Source organism: Rhea pennata, chromosome 10, assembly GCF_028389875.1.
Source record: "Rhea pennata isolate bPtePen1 chromosome 10, bPtePen1.pri, whole genome shotgun sequence".
Lineage (NCBI taxonomy): Eukaryota > Metazoa > Chordata > Aves > Rheiformes > Rheidae > Rhea > Rhea pennata.
Genome location: NC_084672.1, coordinates 13774569 through 13794994, shown reverse-complemented (window position 1 = coordinate 13794994; position 20426 = coordinate 13774569). Strand labels below are relative to the sequence as shown.

General features: G+C 35.6%; 1 protein-coding gene across 3 annotated transcripts in view; it reads right to left on the bottom strand.

Annotated features, from left to right (window-relative positions):
- Nucleotides 1-5169: 5169 nt before the first annotated feature.
- Nucleotides 5170-20426, bottom strand: part of SCG3 (secretogranin III) — a 32202-nt gene continuing 16945 nt past the window's right edge. For 2 of the 3 annotated variants that reach the window (XM_062584148.1, XM_062584146.1), the window contains exons 9-12: nt 13999-14082; nt 13277-13405; nt 10598-10678; nt 5170-6149 (exon numbers count right to left, since the gene is read on the bottom strand). In XM_062584148.1, coding sequence (XP_062440132.1) covers nt 6031-6149; nt 10598-10678; nt 13277-13405; nt 13999-14082 — 413 coding nt within the window. In that variant the 3' untranslated portion in view covers nt 5170-6030. The remainder of the gene's footprint in view (nt 6150-10597; nt 10679-13276; nt 13406-13998; nt 14083-20426) is intronic. The other variant, XM_062584147.1, reaches the window with a different exon arrangement.

Genomic DNA, 20426 nt, shown 5'->3' with positions numbered 1-20426 from the left:
TTAAGTAATGTTCTCTAGCCTATAAGTAATAAGAGCTGTTGGATGCCTTTTTTTCCCCCTATCACTAATAGGCCTGGAAATGTATATAAACAAAGAAAAGTCAAAAGAATGAATAAGTTAAATACAAAGTACCACCCTTGTTTCGTGAGTCCAAACATAAAGAGATAGGGATTGGGACAGGGGAGAGCATTGACACACTGACATAGAAAGGGCGAAAAAAAAACCACTGTGAATTGTTTGGAGGACAATTTGAAGAGTAAGGAACAGTATCTATTACTGGAATCAAGTTTTGATTCACTTCACGGTCAAGAGTCCTTTAATTCTGTGGCAGTTCAGATTGTGCCTCAAATACATAGTCAAGTGACCACATCAGCTGACCCTTGGTAAGTAAGCGTGTGCGTTTTCTCATTCAAAAGGCTAAGCACCATCATACTGCCTCCAAGAAATGCAGATCACCACTGAAAGATTTCCACAGTGGAAAAAGAGACAAACACATTGCCCCAGACCTATGTATCACATCTACGTTTATGAGCAGCTAAAGGAACCATATATTTCACAGTCTTTTAATCATTTTTTTGAAAGGTCCACTGAAATTTTTAAAGTTTTACTCTTAAAATATGATCTCATATCACTAGTGCATTACTTTTTCAAGTTCAAGTATAGGAAACTAACTGAAAATTTGTAGCAGGAGCTGCTGGAATCAATTTTAACAATTGTGCTGCTGAAGTAAACAGATTAAAGAATGTAACGCCAACAGATTTTGCCATTGATTAGTAATGCTAGAAAATAGACTTTTAATAAAACTAAGTAGGAAGCCATCTTCTAGCAAACAGTAGAGAAAGTTCAACAGAACAAATCCATCTTACTACAACCTAGATATCATTTAATCTAAGCAGGTAATCTTTAAGTCAAATAATTGTTATTTTCTGCAGGTTTCTAGGCTCTCAAGTGTTTTGTCAACCTACCACTACTCTTACTTAACCCAGGAGTTGGTTTAGAGTTGTTTATGAGACCTGTTTACTATTAATAAGGTTTCCGAAATCTATTTGATCTAACTGAGCAGTCAACTTAAACTTTAATACAAATTACTGAAAGCACACTGATAAGCCTTCACTGTTCTGAGAAAGGCCTCGATTTAAGTCTGTAAATTGAGCCCGCCTGATTCCATCCTCTCTTTTCCCCATAGTTAATACATTAGCCACTTGTTAAACATCTTGGATTTTTCCTTAAAGTATTCATCTAAGCTTCATAATGCTGTCAGTAAAGAATTGCAGCATCCCTGTTGAACAGCTGCAATTTCCTATTTATAAGCTCATCTGTATAGTTTACTGCTCTTTCAAAGTGAAAGAAAACTTTTAGCAATATGCTTTTTATATGGCTTCCATCTTAATTTCCTAGAACTAGGAATAAAAATTCAAAGCCAGGTAGGGATTTGTATTGCCTTAGGTATCACAACAGGCAGCTCTCTTTCCCAGCGCGACCATCCAAGCCTTGTCCTGGCCAAAAGCTGCTCTTCACAGCTGTGGGGCTTCCCAGCAGGCCACGGACGCCTGTGCCCACTCCCTAACATGGCCCTGGCAACCTGTGCCTGCTCCTCGACCTGATCTGGTTGGGGCAGGTGCTGTGCCAGGCTGAGGCCAACTGGCTACCTGAGCGCCCTTGGATGCTGCGGCTGCACTCCAGGATCAGCTCAATTGCCTGACTTTTGTTTGAGTCAAATCAAAATCGTAATCAAAAATCATACTTTGTCCTGGCAACATACTGTAATATAGACAAAAAAACAAAAAACAACAAACAAACAAACAAACAGATTTTTGTTGTGGTTAATTAGTGTCTGGTTTTTAGGTAAATGTATTTGATACTTCATAATCTGTAGGGTAAACACAAGGACAGAATGCCCACCTTGTTGTATAGATAAAACAATTTTTAGATTTTTAGAAATTGCTTTACTGTACCTCAGCAAACTTCGCATGCTCTTTGTTCAAGTGGGTTTAGTTACACAGTTTGGAGATTCCCATAATTCAATGTAAGCTTTTGAATTAGAAACAGTGTCTTTTCCAGTACTGTTGAAACAAAGGCCAGAAGATCTGCGCAGAGGGTTAGGCTACGCTACTGCTGGGTTTCTAGGCAATCCTGAACTTTATGCAGTCTTTGTGCAGGGCAGCTGTTCAAACACACTTTAGAGCAGGCATGTTATGTACTTCAGATACATTAAATTCAAAGAAAAACGAAAACAGATAAGAGCAAGTGATGCCTAGAAGTAATGTGTCTTTAGTATACTGAGGATAATTCAAGATGAAGTTTCTCTGCCCTGTGAATAAAGGGTTCTTAGGATTTCAAAATAGCTATTTTTAATATCTTGTCCTGCAAGTTGTGGTTTAGGGTTTGAACAGGGGAGGTCCAGGTGGAAGTGAAGCATGCAGTACAGATAAACTTCCTAGTTTTATAGCTATTCTCTGATGGACAAACTTTCAATTTTTTTTTACGTTTCTTCATTTAAAGCTTGTAAAAAGTCAAAACCTGTGCAGATTTGGACTAGGATCCTTTCCAATGGAATATGGTACATATTCAATAAAAAGTTTTCACCTGAGATTCATTTCTAATGTGGCAATTAAAATCCTGATACGTCAAATCAGCTCAATCATCAGGTGTTGTAGTTCCGTCTAACTTTGTCAAAGATGGGGCTTCCCTCCTCCTGTAGATAGCTCTTATAAACTCCCATTGCTCCATGGTGCAGGGCTTCCTCAAAAAACTAGGCACTGGATATAAAAGATGTGTTATCTTTAACACAAAAAAGCAGTCTTGTAGTACTATAGCTTGTACTAAAGTGTTTAATAAAGTACAATATACAATAGCCTAATAGAAAAGCTGATAATGTGAATACCATTTATATTGTACTTGCTACACTTTTCAGTGATAACTTACAGAATGAAGCATCCAGTAGAGATATAAACAGAAGTGATTTCTGTAATATTAGAACCAGAGACGTGCAGGTGTTGAAAATACTTAGTAACAGATGTCGAGTTAGTGATGAGCTCCAACTGCTCCCTTCAAAATAAGGACTGCTCAATAGTGCAGGTCTTAATTCGAGTTATTCAATTAGACTTCATTTAGCCTAAGTCAAAGAGCTTCTGAAATGCTGGGTGATTCATCAGGCTGACTGCATCTTTACTGACCTGTTCTGAAAAGTGATGTGGCTGATAGAACTTGTCTTGATGCAGCAACAATCAAACCAGTATTTGAGGAAGCCAAATTAACAAGTTCAGCAGGCTTAGTCAGGGTGAGAAGTGAATCTGCTTTGAAGAACATCAACTGGGATTGCTCCCCTGTCTATGAAAGGGCTTGTTCTGCTCTCTGCTAGTAATCACGCTGATCTAACAGGTTGACACGTATGCTTTAAGTGATGCACTGCAGCAGGGTAAGCACAGAATGGGTCAAAGAATGTGCATATTATGAACCAGAACCAGGCCACACTCATTGTTTGACCTTCTTTTTCTAAATTATACCATCTGTTTTTTTTTTGTTGAAGTTATGAAATTTATAGAAAATGAGAGGTTAAAAAATATTAGAGTAGCCTTTTGGTGGACACAAACTGTTCATAATCAGGAGTTATTTAATGATGAGACCTTTCTGTTAGTATGAGACCCTGCAGAGATTCCTGAGAGGGCAAAGTGAGAAACTAACTTCTAACAAAATCTAAAAATAGTATTATGCTACTCATTATTTTTGACAGGAGAAGAAAGTTTGCTCTTTTTTAAAACAACCATAGAGGAAGAAAATGTCATTCTTTTCTTTTTCTTTCTTTCTTTCTTTCTTTTTTTTTTTTTTTTTTTTTTTTTTTTTTTTTTTAATGCAGATATTAGATTACTACTGCTTCCCCAACTGCAAAGGTCAATGGTTATCTTTCTCTTAATTTTTCTGGTAAATCTAAATTTGGAAAATTGTCCACTGTGAAATATTCTAGTGTGACAGTCACATAATAAAGCAAGTCGCAAGCTGTTGCAGAAAACAACTGAGATAAAAAGGGATGTGAAAGAGAGACACTGTTCTTTGGGAACATTAGCAAATAGAAAAATAAAATTAGCAAGTCTAGAAGAAAACAAATATACTCATCTGATATAACAAGAATTCTTTTTTTTCTAATTGTTTTCTCTTGTGCTTCTAGGGACTATCTTTCACAGAGGAAGCTATATTGACTACATTTCCAAATATTGTTTTCAAACCTTAAAAATATAACCATTAGTGACTGATACTGTAAATCAATGATCCACAGCAGGATGTGTATGGGCAAGTAGGGATGTGCTTTTGGATGCTAGAAAGGATTCATGAACTTATATATCATCAGTTTTCAAATAGGTATGCTGTTATAGCTCATTGCTGCTACATTCCTTTAATATTTGTTACCAATGATGTTCTGTTGATAATTTATGCTTTGCAGGGATTCCAAAGTCCATTTCAGTTGGCTAAGAAATGTTGTTCAGATCTCCTCCTCCTTAGCATCCAGATGTGCTGAAAAAATAAGACAGGAAATGATCTGCCTATTAAACATTAACAGGACCCATGGTGGACAGGCATTACTGCAAGTCAGCAGCTCCCTGCAGTGTGGGGCAGATACCCACCTCAGCATCAGCTAGTATTTTTTGACTGTAGCAATCTTAAATGTATCATGGGTTTTCTAAAAAAAGCCAGAGGAAGGATAACCTCAGCTATTAAGGAAGAAGCAATATGTAAAGAGAAAAAAACTTTCCTGGGAGCTCTTTTAGACAAAGGACTGCTGCAAGGGATAAGTCTCAGGACAAACATCTTCTGGAACTCAGTTTAAAGCTCACTTTTTTTTTTTTTTTTTTTTTTTTAACCACTTCTTGGCCTTTGCTCTTGCTTCATGAGTTCTTCATCTGTACAATTATCCATTCACTTAAACTTGAAAAGACCTTGTAAGTTATTCTTTACAAACACTGTAAGTGAATAAAGAATGAGAGCCATATTTTTGTTATTTTAATTTTTCACTCTTTGGGAGGTATCAACTACTTGGCTAATGTTAGCATACATAAGGCAAGAAATAATTTTCCCTATAGTAGTAATACAGATCATAAGTCAGTGAATAGACCACTGACTTGATATTCAGTGATGCTGACATTTGACATGTTCTTTAAGGGTATCTGAAAAACAGGGCCTCTATTCCTGAACACATCTCTAGCTGCAGCCTCCCCTTCTCCTGCAAAATGACTCGATTTGCTTTGCTTTCCTTTGTTTTTAAAATAAATTAATGGCTATTTATGTTCGTTATCAGGCTACTCGCATCAGGAATTCAACTAATTATGCATGCACAGTCATCAAAAGGTGCACCAAAAAGTGAATATTTAATACAAGCTAAGTAAAGAAAAATCAGGGAGAATACAGCTCTTTCATTCAATCTGAAAGGCAATTGTATTATCAAAGATGTGTTAGTTAGCTAAAGACACTATACTCGAAGTTACAGAATGCCATACAAAGAAATACATATATGGTCAGGAAATCCTGGTACTAGGTTTTTAAAACAAGATTTCTGGATATAAAATAATATGATTAATGAACACATTATTAGGAAAATTATTTTCAAATATTTTATTCAGAGAACTATGAACTACTTTGTAATAATGCCCTTTACATAGTTGCATCTCTAGAAAGCTAGTGGAGTGAGAGCAAAATGATGTAGCATTAAATGAACTTCACATCAGAAACTATTGGTTTATCTAAAAAATAAATCAAACACAAATAATAAATCGAAGAGAACATCACATAAATATTTACCTTGTCAAATAGAAATTCAATGTAAGAATTTGGCCTTTAGGATTGACATGTAAGTGTTGGAAAATACAGTGTGCAGTCAGTGTACAGAGCACTACAGCTCTTCACTGCTGTCTAAAAAGTTGTCAGTACAATGTAAACAGAACACTTCTAATGATATCCTCAAAATAACAGATCATTAGTCATTGAGCTGGGAGTGGGGGAAGCTATACTAGTTTTCTACATTCAGCGGCCACCAGCTTTTTACAGGCTGCCATATATGCGTTTAATTACATCAGCCTCTTCCTTGTCCAGGATGCCCTTGTCCACATAAGCATCAGCTTGCTGATCAATGAAATCTCTCAGCTTTGAAAGATCGTATTCTGAAAAATAAGAATTCATTTACACAGTGAGTCATCACCATTACACCACTTCACCTAAGAAACAATGCCATTATAAAGTTTATTCAACAAATTTAGACAATATGAGGGGAATTCACTAAAATTGCAACTTGCTAAAACAACAAAAATTAAGAAACCTGCATAAGGTCATCTTAGATATGATTGTGGTTTTGCTATTTAAGAGTAATAATCGTCTCTTGTGCTTGCCTGCTTGCTAGTAAACGCTACAATAAGATTATCTTTTGGTCTAGAGATTCAATGTTCTAGTCTGCATGCAGAAGCTTTAATTTCACAATTGTCATGGATTGCAAAGATAGTATTAAATTGACTGTTTCATATTAAAATCTCTGGAAAATTCTTATTTACTACAAACACCTGTAGTTAAAAACTGACTTTTTAGAAAGCTCAAGAAATTCCTAAACTAAATGGAAATGATAGAATTATTTATCTTGATACAGAACACGCTATCTTGAAATGAAAAATATTGCAGTGAATAGTCCTTATACATCAATTTGCAATACAGTCCCAAAAGATCCTTTCTTCTTTTCTGATCAATAATTGCATCTATGCAGCATGATTCACACCACACCTATATAAACAGAATTTTCACATGGTGTAAAATATCACTGTTTTCTACAAAAACAATTCTACCGCAGGCAGTAATCTTCCAAATAATATAAAAAGTAACTTACTGTGTAATCTTTACTCTGACAACAGATTGAGTATACTCATAGGTAAACACATACAGGTTTCAGTTACTTAAGTTACTGCATATAATAAAATGCTTTCTCTTTTTTAATAATCACATCTTAGTGTCTAGAAAACACCAGTGTCTTAGTTAAATGAATTGATAATTTTCACAAAAATATTTATCTTGAATTTTTCAAATATGAATTACTTATTCCATGGATAGAGCCTTCAAAATATATTTGGTATATAAGGTTGATGTAATGTGGTCCAATATATAACACCATATAGCAATAAATGGAAGGACACTTTTTTTCAAACTGTGCATTGTTAACAAAATGGATACTAATGATTTTGCTGTCTTGTTATGGCTGAGTGACCAAAAATGGATGAGGGGCCGAAAGTAGTAGAAGCAAATTAACGTATGCAGTCATTTTTATAACAGTATAAGGCAATTTCAAGTGAGAAACATAGAAGATTGATATTCAGAACTCTCCACCCCTAGGGTGATATTCTTTCTGTATCTGAGTAAATAGGAAATTTGCCACTTCTTGTACTGAGGCCAGAATTCACTTCTGGTCTGTTTCTGGCATTACTTACGGTATGCAATCTGCTTTGCCTCTCTATCCTACTGGTATGATAGGGACTAATAATACTTAACAATTTAATAACAAGGTTGTGAGATTTCATTGCTGTTGGTAAAATGAGATATTCCAGTGAAAGATACCAGGGAATGGAAATGTATTTGTTGTATTATAGCCATATTTCTTAGCCATAGACCTTTTTTAACATTAGGTGTAGCTATAAACAACGTGTAACTTGGGACCACCATGGTATTGTGCAAGAGACTCTAGTTCGAAAATTTTATGTGATATGATCATATATGTAGTCCATGAATCCAATCACTTTGTGCTCAGAAGGACTAGCAAGGTTACAAAATTCTTACATGTGTACAAGTTGCAGACTGAGCTTTCAATAATGTCTTCTTCTAGGAGCCATTCCACACAGATTTCCAAAGCACTTGCAAGACTACATGGAACTGACAAAGCCAGATTTTTTATCCATCTTTATGATCCCTTGTCTGAGACCTCACAAAGCCAACTTCATTCTCCAGCATAAGGAACAAAAACCCTTTGTGATGGTCCCATATTTTTGGAAAGATACTTGATTTTATGAGATCGGTAGTGTGAGAGGACTGTGCGTGAGCTCCCCAGTTCTACGCTAAGCTAGAATTCCTGTAATGAAAGAAATCCTTAGGGGCCAGATTTGCTAGGCCAATTGCTCTGAACTCCCAGAACACTTGAAGAGTCTTGGATTTGTTTTTATGCATATACTTTGCTAGATTAATGGAAGAATCACGTACCTCTCAGAAAAAGGATGTGGCTAGTTGTTTATTCTTCATTACAGCAAAATTCTCATTGGTTTCAATTAGAATTTTGCCTTAGTAAGGACTGCACATTCATGGATGAATACTAAATTATGATGATATCCATATTAAAATTCCTGAGCTCATCTTTTCTCTATCTGTAGTAGTATCTGTAACTCTAAAATCATTTATTAGAAATGTGAAGGTTTATTTACTAAACAAATACATTCTATATTAGTTTATAACCATTAAGGTATTGTCCAATTCTAATTTTATCTGTAATGGCAATTTCACTTGATTTTCTTTTTTGAATTGGTAAATGTCAGTTAATTTCTAGTATGTATTTACAACCTATTAATTTGGGCAAGTAAATAGAAGAATCAGCTTTGGTTTATATTCATCAGAAGAGCTGCAACATTATACTGAACTGTGAAACTACTATAATAAATGAAGTGAGATCTTATTTGCATATTTAAATCAAGCTATTTGCCATTGCATCCTACAAATAATTCTAGAATTTATTCTTTATGCATAAATGGTTAGTGCTATGAAACTATGTATTACTTAAGTATTTTATGAAAATGTGAACATGCTATTTTCACATATTTCTTGACCGACTCACAGTTATGTCCTTTGGCAATAGAATACATAGCAACTGAAGTCTAAAGGTGGGAAATGATGTTAATTTACACAGGAGAGGATCTGCTCTTAATAGAGCATTGGTTTCAAAGATGAAGAACTCAAGTGTTTGCCTGGCTCTCCACTGTTTTATTTTATTTTTAGGCTATTGTGATTTCATTGATTTTCCAGGCTTTTCATTCAAGCCAGGTCTGGGAGATACAAGGATGGGTCCACAAACTCAGAGGGATAAAATTCTTTCTTCTGAATATATGAAACAAACTTTGGACACAATGGCCAATTGGCTAAAATCTAGGCCTTTGACAAAGTTCTCTTTATATTACCTAAACCACGCAGTATTATTGCCTCCATAAAAGGTAACTGATATTTTTAAACTGAGAAATTTCAGATGAACAGTTCTAGGGTCATTCATCATTAGATTAGACTCATACAAAGTTAAAGATCTACAAACATTTGCTGGAAACAAATCTAGGCCTCTTCAAGTATATTCAGAGAATAAATCAACCCAATAATGGAAAAGATTGGCCATTTTAATACAAATATTACTTTGTGAATCATTTTTCCATTAGCTCCCAGGTGCTAGCTGGAAGTGGAAAAATGATTGATGAGCACACAAATAACACCTAATCTTTACTGAAGGGACACAGTGCAGTGCATTCTGTGTTAGATAAGCTTACCCTGACCGTACTTCCTTTATCATTATCCTGGGAGAACTGAATTAGCATTTTACAAAAATAGAAAGAATGGAAAAGGCAAAATGAAGATAAAGTATCAAAAGAACAAGAACTGTATTCTAATTTTCTTGTAGCTTACATTCACCTTAAGACCCATTAACATTGACAGAGGACAGTGAAGATATTTTAGTGAAAATGAAAATCAAGCTACACAGAAAGCCATGCATTAAGCACTAACACAGCGGATCCATTTTCAGAAAGTATTAACATCAGTACATCTTACTGCATTCACAGGCAGATAAGATGCTACTGATCTCCAGTCACAGCCATCTTCAGGGTGCAGTAGTGCTGAGGAAAGGTCACTATGAAGAGGAGCAAGGTGTAACTGACTATGTGTTAAACAGAGAAATAATCACATAACTGAAATCTAATTACTATAATAAGTACAGATAAACAGAAATATTTATTAGAATGTCAGGAAAACACTTGAGCAAATATATAAGCCTGCTGCCAACTGGAGTTGCTGCCATAGCTTGTTTGGAAAAGGTTTTAAGATGGAAGAATTAACAGTGGGATTGAAAAAAAAGTCCTTCCTATTACCAGATTTCTATATATAAAAATGAATGTAGACATGTGTTCATCTCTGAAATGTAATTCCTACACACTTCAACTCACAGAGGGGGTCGCTAGATCACCTAAGGCTAATCTCATCCTTTCTGCTTGGCTGGTGCAAAAAGGATCCCTCTTGCCAGGCTTCGGTCCTACCCTGGGGATGGATTTCCTTGGCTAGGAACCTTCACTTAAAGAGCAGGTGACAGCAGGAGGCCCAGTAAGTTTGTATGTTGACTATTTAACTTGTGATTATGAAACAAAATACATTGCTGCTTGTGATGGCATGCAGAGCGCTAGCAGGATGCACTGAGCTTTTCCAGACATATCCAGACATTAAAAAAAATGTTTATTATTTAACTCATGACACAATGCTAAATATTATAATATAATTTAAAAAAATGCTCTGCAATATATATAGTGCCCATTCAATATCAAAGCTTTCTACTTCATACCTTCTTTGTTACCTTGTTTGTTGTGTTTTTTTAGCCATTCTATATTCTTCCTGATTGCTTCCAAATATGCCTCAGCTTTCCCTGGAGAAAAAGATCAGAGAGAAAGAAAGCACTTATCAACGATTGATGCAGCTTGTTTAACTTAGTGAAGTTGGCTACACTGCAAGGCAGATCAAAACTATTAGATTCTTTTTAAAAGCTGAAACCTGTCAACCTTAGTCAGGCAAAATTCCCACAGATGGCTAGCTGGATTTGCCTGTAAAAGATCAGTCATCTCTACCACAAACTTAGAATCATGGCTTTTTCTGATCTCTGTGTATGACTTTCAGTGGTATCCACAGATACCATGCATGTGGACTGAGGGAAACTTGTAGCTTTTTGATCATCATAACTGTTCAGCAAAGATGAAGCTGCTAAGACAGCAGGGAGTGACTTAGATGAGACTGAGAGCTTTGATTATCAAGTCACATAAAATGTCAGAAATCTCTTCCATTCAGTACTACTAACAGCATACAGCAAACATAAGGTTGATATTTTGGAAAGACAGGATGAAATACAGCTATTTACACTTACTGAGAAAAAGGAGGCATTAAAATTACCATGATAATTCCTTGTTACTGCTTGTTATAGCTGAAATTTTAAAGTGATAGCTATTTTTGGACTAGAAAGCACACAGGATAGAATTAGTTCAAGGATTACCTAATAAGGCCCCTAAGGAAATAGTCCAGCTAATGGATTTTGAATTCTTAACTTGCCTGGAGCTTTATTGATGTAATGTCCTTACTTTTCTCAGGAAAAAAAAAACTTAGTGTGATTAGCATGTGGAATGATACTACTGCCAACTATGAGTGTCTGGTTCCATTAGTAAGTGGATTCAGTATTAGACATACTGGAATTTTGAGCTGAGAGTGCAGAGTTAGCTTTATTTTAAGTCATCCTGTGAAACAGCAAAGGACATTGCATGAAGAGACAAAGAACTAAACGCAGATCTAATTTAAATCTCTTAAAAGGTATTGAGCTGAACTTTTCCCTGAAGGTAAAAGGAAGCAACCTGAACCAAACTGAACAGACAAATTCTCAACAGACATGGGAAATATGTAATCTATCACTTCTCACAGCTACTGCGATAATTTTGACTTATTCTGAAATTAGACACTTACCTCTAGCTATTCTGCTATCTATACTCCAATAACCGCTGCCAGAACCCTCTTCTATGTGTGACTGTTAATAGTTTATACACCTACACTGAGCACAGGACTGAACAAAGTGATCAGTTAGCTATGATTTGTAGCCTTGATTACTGCAATTCATTATAGAACGTAAGAACATCTTGCAGTGAAAACACATACATTCAAAAAGTATCAGCCAATATAAAACACATAATATGTTTTTGTTTGTTTTTTTTTTTTTTTTTTTAAACAACTAATGACAAACCAGAGATGCTTATGGTGGATCCTTAGCACTGAAAGGCTTCTGCCCTAACATACAAAATCATACAATTTCAATATTCGCTATCTGACAAATCTCTCTATAATAACTTCCTAAGAAAGTCTATTAAGTTTAGGCAAACAATTCCTGATGAAGAAGGTGACTTGTGAGTGCAGAAGCAAGAACTAACTTGGAGATGCAGCTAGCCTATGGAACTCACTCTGACAAAAGACATGACTGAGCCTGGAGCTCTACACTGTGACGGTTACTTGCCAAACTGATTGCTCAAACTTCGCTTATTCCCGTAAGTTCTTCATCCACACACAAGCCTAGAATGAACCCACTCTATCTCATAGGTATACACACCAACCACTTCTATTTCTAAGAAGTATCTCTAGTACAAATTGAGAGAAAGACAGAACAACAATTTTATTGAAATATTTGAGAACTGTGCAGGACACCATAGAAATGCCTGGCTAGAAATGCCTTAGCTAAAAATAAAGCAGTGCTTGTCTTTCTATTTGGTACACAGTCTCTGAAGTATACTCTAATGAGATACATAGCCCTCTGTGGGTTTGCTTTGAGATACAGCAGCTGACTTGTTTTTCCCTTTTGCACTCTGTGAATAGAGTGACTTCAGCTATTACAGTCTAATGTAGTGTGGCACATGGCATTACATGTCATGCTGAGGCAACTGGGATAATAACAGGTATCATTATGCTAAGTTTCCTTATTGAGGCACTAACTTACTGCAATAGACTTTCAAAGTTATGTAAAATATGTTAATTGTGGACAACCCTTAACCTCTGGCAGTGAGTAATGCAAATTGCTTCATTTTACAGAAGAGATGGTTCAGTACCTTTCAATATTAGCTTGTTTAACACAAACTAGAGAATTCAAGGCACTCATTCAGAAAATGAAATATCTTGATAGTCTGAGTTCATGGAAGACACAAATGCAAAGCAAAATCTCTTTGTACAAGTATATTAAAATGCATTTCATATGGTTCTCAAAAAGAGATAGGAATTCTATGAAGGATTATGACCTTATTCAGCACAGGATATGGTTTCCTGTATTTAAAAACAAGCAAATAATTAAGCACATTTCTGAATCAAGCTCTTGTGTGCTGACTCCTAGTAACTATATAAACTAAATACACTTATGCTAATACAATGGAAAAACAGTATCTAAGGAAAAGAGTCCAATCACTTGGAGCATAAGTGCATACCAAAAACAATAGCTATTCTGTACCTCTGGGCTCTTCATTGTTTCCTGCTGCATTTTGTTCTTCATTTTTTGTGGAATCCTTTGAGATTTCATACTCTTTTTCCATTTTAGCTGCTTCTTCCTTTGTACTGTCTGTTTCTTCACTACTCTTATCTAAAGAAATTGTAATAAGAGCAATTTTGTACCACATGTATCAAAAGCACTTCTAAAACACACCAATATGTTCTTTAGGAAGTAAAACATTCTGACTGATGAGTTAGGAAGAAACTCATTGGATCCTGTCTCAAACTGATTTCTAAAGGTCATCTCCACCCTGGACTTTTGGAAACAGGAATGCCTTTTTCCTCCCTTACAAACAGTTGCTGAATTCAGGCAATTAAAATACAATAATATGTAGTTCATAAAGATCTGTTTCTTTGTGAAGATAAGATCCATTCATTAGATCCAAAGTTGACAAAGAATGAGATTTTTCTATTTAAGTTTACAAAGCATTGATATGGCTTGACTGTGAGAAATGTCTGGGCTCTGCAGAAGAAAAGGACAGTCTGGTGAATATGCTTCTCAAACACAATCAAGTAAAAACTCCTCTCGTTCTGTGTGCTTAGATATCCAAGCTAGATCTACAGGTCCTTGAGGGATCAGACCCAGTCTAACACCTAATGCAATCAGCCTGCTTTTACCTGAATAGGTTAAGCAGTGTATTATTAAATAGGGATTTCCAGGAGAGAGAAATATAGAATAAGTACCTGCTGGTAGCTTTGCTTTGGTTTTAGGGGAAGGGTTCTCAAGCTTCTTCTTTGTCTGCACCGCTATCATTGTATCTAAGTTTTCTAGAAATCAAGACAAAATAAAACCAAGCCCCCAGTTATTCTTCAATAGAAACGATACAGACTATATTCTCCACAACATAGCTTTGAATGGCAGGCAGAATTCTAAAAGGAGCATCTTCATCTTTGTCTCTGAAGAAATAATGCAGAGCCAACTGGTTAATCAACAAAAGAACAAATAAGTAACTACAAGAAATTTTGGTCAATTTTAAGTAAGAAAAATACTAAATCATGACATTAGCAGAACCAAACAGGGCCAATAAGCATAAAGACAGTAAACGTGTGTATAGGTATTCAAATTATTTAAGTCATGTAAGTCACAAAAATACAACACTATCTGTCTGTAACAATTAATTCTGGTGAAAGCAATGAAAGGGTATAACTGAGTCTTCAAGGTGTACAAGACTACAAAATATGTACTTCATCCTGGTAGGAAAATATTCTTCCAAACTGCTTATTAGTCTGGATTTTATATGGTTTTATTGGGAAATTAGTCTAATAAAAGGTTTTCAGTCATATTTAAAATGAAATAAATACTTCAATTGAATTGATTAAAATATATATTTTTAAAAGTTGCTGAAGCCAAATATTTATCTGAAAACCAGTAGACAGTAGTGGCCATGTATACAGCTCTAGAAGTCTAAAAGATACGCTTTTCTTGTAGTATGCAAATTTCTGGGCTGAACTCAACTTGTTTAAAACTGAAAGCAACTTTTCATCAGAATGGATGTTTTAGATATAATCAGTGCATACTAACATGGGAAAAAAAGTCCTTCTTCATGTAAGTACCTAATAGGATACCCACAAATGCAGATCATCATATAATCTGTCACATTTTCTCACTCATGTTATGGACAAGGTATAGAATTTGTTTTCCCTTTATCAGCTTTTTAAAGGTTTAGTTAAACATGGATCCAAAATTCAACAGATGGATGTCATCTACTTGGTGGATGTTTTTGAGAGACTTGATTTTGAATTGTTAATCTTCTCTTTGTATAAACAGCTGAAATATTCAATATCAGGCCTGTGGCAGAATAGATACCATGGGACTAGTAAATCATTTATATCCTAGGTCTTACGTGTGAGGCCAACATTTTACTCATCGGCTAGGAGCATCTTTTTCCATGGCAAAAATACTTGGCACTGAAACCTCAAGATTATTTTTTAACCAAGCAGATTTCTCTTCACAGCAGATTACTATACGCAATTCTGCCTGCTATCTGATGAGAAGTAACATAATCCTGTCTGAGTCATCTATATTTTGTTATTTACATAAAATTAAAATGTAAGCAGTTTTCGTTGGCAGTCTGCCTGATTGCAACCTGTCAATTTTACATTATATTATTTTTTTTGTGTGGAAATTATTTTCATTTGTTACATCTCCTTTTAGTGTAATATTGAGACCTTTGTCATATGCCCTAAAATAAACAGGGTTGGGCTTGGTTACAAGCTGGATCAGACTACTAAGGAGGAAAAAAACTCAAGTTACTATTATAGTGGTGGAATTGATGCTTCACTAATCACTTGATCCAAAGTTTACTGAAATGAACATAAACATTCTTTTCAATTGAGCTTCAGATGCTATCTTTCATCCAGAATCAGTACCACACTAGTATCCCAGCAGGAATGTAAGCATTTCTGTGTTGCAAGAGGCATGATTTTTAGGATAAGATAGACAGTTAAGGACTTTGTGCTTCATTAAAGCGATCTTAATGAAAACAGAGTATTAACCTGGTGCTCATCATCTAAATATATTCACTTAAAAGCCCTTTGTAAAGTCAAACAAATATATTATTCTCCTTCACTTTCTAATTCACGCAGAAGCAAAAATGTCACCACTGATTTTTGGCCTCAGTCCAGCAAAATCTGTTAAATTAGGCTTAATTTTCAGTGCAAAACTAGTATTTTTATACAAGGAAGAGCATTTAAATATTTATAAAAATGCACACATGCAAGTGCATTGCTTGTTATATGCCTTCATGTTCCACCCCGGAGCAGCTACAGTTAGGCACCGCTGCAGGAAACAAAGAACCTTCCACAATTAAAGATATAGCCAGGCTCCACAACAAAACCGATCTGTAAGCCTTATACATCTTTAGATTTAAATGCCTGCAAACTGACAGTATTTCCAATATACATTGATAACAGTATTTGAGTTGCACACGCATCTGCATACAGCAAGTGCTACTGAAGGCAATAGGATTTATGCTCCTACATCATTCAATTACTTATGCAAATTCCATTAAAAAATCTATAGTTTCTCTAAGTATTTCAATTTAGCTAATTGTTCAATATATGAGTAATAAACAATATATATACACTACTACCTTGTCAAGTATGGCAACATGGTAATACGCATTGCTTTCCAGCCATACATATGTAACAGATGTATCTCTGTGTGAAGTATAGTACAGCAATATTGACCACTAATGATCCAAAGTTTGTCACTGAAACTAGGCTGAATGTGATAATGGCTATATCCTATTTTCAAAGCTTTATTTCATCAGTAAAGATACAAACAAGTTTATACGAAAAACCTTTCAATAAATACTGCATTTTACAGGAGAAATATGAAGCTACATTGCTAGCTGGATAGCACAATATGAATCTCAAGATTTCACAACTAGCTGTATTTTCTATGTGACAGAGAGGAGCTAGCTATGTAAGGTTGTTCATGTTTATGAGGATCATCTGGTGTACCTTCATAAAAAATATAGAGAATTTACCAGAGAACCTCAATTCTCCCTAAACGAGATTTATTGCCTCTTTTCCTTCCCCCACCCTTTTTTTTCCCCTAGAATTAATGCCTTTAACAGTTGGTATTGTCTGTACTTCTCATATGTGGCTAGGCTATGACTGAACAATGTTTGCTCTGAGTTACACTAATGGAGTGAGTCATCTTCAGAACTGATATGTGCCTGTCCAGCAGCTAAGCAACCAAACGTCCTATTTGGAGGTCTAACAAGAACTGATTAGTTTTCCGATATCATTTCCCTAGCAACGTAATTTTTACAGAGTAAGAGTTCAGAAAGGTAATGACCCTTCCACAGAGCTGGCCTCTTATTTGAAACAGCACTAATTCAAACAACAGAACTATAACTACTGAGCTAATGGAAGTGACCTATGTTGGTAAAATAGGCTATTCCTCTGGCTGTTGGCTTTCGGAGGAGCTGTGTAATCTAATTATTAGAACCAGACACCAGGAGTCAGAAGATCTGGTTTCTGTGTTACCTCACTTTCTAACCTGCTCTTTGATCTCAAGTGACTCACTGAAGCATTCATTTTTCAAGAGGACTCTTACTTTGGGTATACATTTGGGTAGGCAGACATCCTTAGCCCAGTTTTTACAGGCACTACACACTGTTTGATCCTACTAACTGCACCTGAAAATGGAAACTCCCAGCACTTTTGAAAATCAGAACTGAAAATCTTCACATTAGGCATCCAAAAATCTGAATCGCCTCTACGTATAAGCCTCATCTTTATTCTGTGGAAATACACTATGGTAACACCATTTTAAATCCTTGGAAAAAGATACGTAAAAAAATATTACAAATTAAATGACTTTGTTCTTATCAGAGGCATAGCAACAAATCTACCCATTCTAGTATTTAATTGAATTGATAATGGAAGCCTGAAATGCAACCTTCCTTATAGCTATAAAGATTCATGGTGATTTCTGGACTCTTGTAAATTTTGCTAGAAAGGCTTTTTTTATCTGCAAAATTGTCTTGTTCCCAAGAGGTATTGTCACATTCTACCCTTGTCAAATTGACTGAAGCTGAGACTTCACGCCATTAAACAACACCTCAGCAGAAAGACCTGCTTTGCCTTTCTGTTTTCATATAGTATGGAAAGTTTTTGTTTATTAAAGCAGAAAAAGGGGTACTCATGGTGTCTGAAATCAATCTTAATGATACCTAAAAAATGAGTTTATATACTTTATAAGTTTACATACAGCAGCCTCAGTCTGAAAGCTTTGTGCTGACGACTGCTTGTATGAGATGCACATACTTCAGGTATTAAAAAAGCACAGTTCACCCAGGGCTCATCTCCCTGCTGCAATAAGTGAGCCTACAGAGTTTGCACATTTTTTTTTCCCCACGTTTCAAAAAACTCAGGACATCTCAGTGTTTCCTTGCAACTCTTCTGTGGAGAGAAGTATTTCCAGTACACTGTGGAAATATTAATGTTACTGTATACCAAGTGCTAATGTTGCCACATTTTGAACATGGTCACCCACATCTGGATTAATTAAACTGAAGAAAAGGTACTGAATGATAAGCCAAATGAAGAGTATATTTATCGGAAAAAATTTGCCTTATTTATCCCAGCAAAATGAAGACTGAGAAAAGATAGAACTGCCCTCCATAAAGACACTAAGAGGGTAAACATCGGGGTGGGAAATAAAAAATTTAGTCTGGAAGATTATGTTGACACAAGAGCAAATGGCCTTGTCTAAATTTAATTAGAGAGAGGTTTCTAAGCATCAGAGAAGTAGGGTTCTCAAATGATCCTCTAACAGAAGTTACAACAAAAAAGGGCAAAATTCCCAACTACTTTTAAGAAGAAAGCTGACCATTATAAAATGGTGCTTGCTACAATGTGTTATTCAGGATACCCTTTTATTTATTATGGTCTCTACCAGTTCAAATAATTTTTTAAAACTCCCTAAGTCATGTAAAACATTGAAAAAAAACATCTAAATGAAGTACTAAGATATTTCTAAAACAATTGCTAAAATACAGAAAGAATAAAAAGAAGTCCATATATTGAACCTTACAGATTTGCCTTACAAATCTCCTGTTCCTTTCTAACTTACTGCTTTACATCTCAAGATACAGTCAAGATACATCTTTTTTTTTTTTTTTTTTTTTTTTTTTTTTTTTTTTTTTTTCCTTCCTATTTGACTGGTTTGTTGTGACAGTGATTCTGAAGCCTAATGCTGCCATGACATTTGTCAGGTAACAAACCCCAGGTACAGATTACAGGCAAGATGGGCGGAGTGATTTGCAATAAAATAGTTGTAGTATCACTTAGCAATCAGATGAAAGGCCTCTCAAAGAGCAAAACACAGTTAAGTAGATGATCTGATGCGAAACTCTGACCAAGCTTCCTTCACTGTCCTTATTTAATTCCCTGCCTCAAAGGCTATTTCTCAGTTTTATCCCTTCAGTATTCTAGAGTCATTTCCTTTACATTACTCCAGGTCCCCTAGAGCTTTGTGGTGCAATTCTTTCCTAATCCTTTCCTTCCCTGAGGTTGCTATGAGGTCTTTGCACACATTTTAAATATTTAGATAGCATGTATTTCATAAGCCTGATGGTTTGGGACTGAGGTAGCACACACCCGCCTCTACTTCAGGAGTGGGATGGAGCCTAATTTCGAAAGATCAGTAACACCCGCTTTACCCCACACCCACATCATCATCTCAAATCATAACTTATGGCATCAGCGCTCAGCTGTCAACACAGAGATACTGAATTCAGAAAGTTTTTCCAGGCAGATATTTTTCTCATTATAGTGAGAAAAAATAAAAGCCATAACTGTCTTTCTTTAGAAACACAAGCCAGTTAGTAGGACGTAAAACATGGATTTTCAGGGACTGAACGAAATACTTTTTTGTCAAAAGAGAAACTATAAGGAGATAAGGAGACAGAGATGTCTAGCAACGTGTCCAGTTAGGAAAGCATAGCGGAGGAAGTGAAAGGAAATGGAAGAGGCAGAATATTTATGAGAAATACCTGCAAATTCAAACGGTAAACAGCGATAAACAAAGAAATGAACTGTAATATATTTTTTAGTTTACGGATTTCTCCATATGATACGATAGGCACGTAATCGGGGGGAAAAAGGATTAGTAACACTGTAACTACTGAAAGAGTAGATACCAAAAAGGTATCTGAGAAAATTTAGATTCCATGAAAAAAACTATGCTCATATTTAAGTTGTCACTCTCAGATGACAGCCTGATATCTCCCTCGATCCGTGATGCCCATATCTACTTGCCTTGGTAGGCATTGACCCTATTTTTTAAGGGCTGTGGAGTTAGCTGTCAAACTTTTCATACCATATTTACCTACTTTTTTCTAAGCAGCAAGGGTCAAGAAAACAGTGGGGCAGGCAAACGTTCATGTGTTTGCTCAAATACAGAAGCAGCACAACACAACACTAATTGGGACAGACTGGTTAGACTACAGAAAGAAAAGCTATAAAGTTATAGTGGGGGTCGGCATCAACATACTCCCTAGATTCCAATCTTATTTGAGACTTATGCACAGTCCTCACCTTCTATCCACACAAATTCATTTTGGTTTCAAATATTCAAATAACACTGGGCAAGGAAA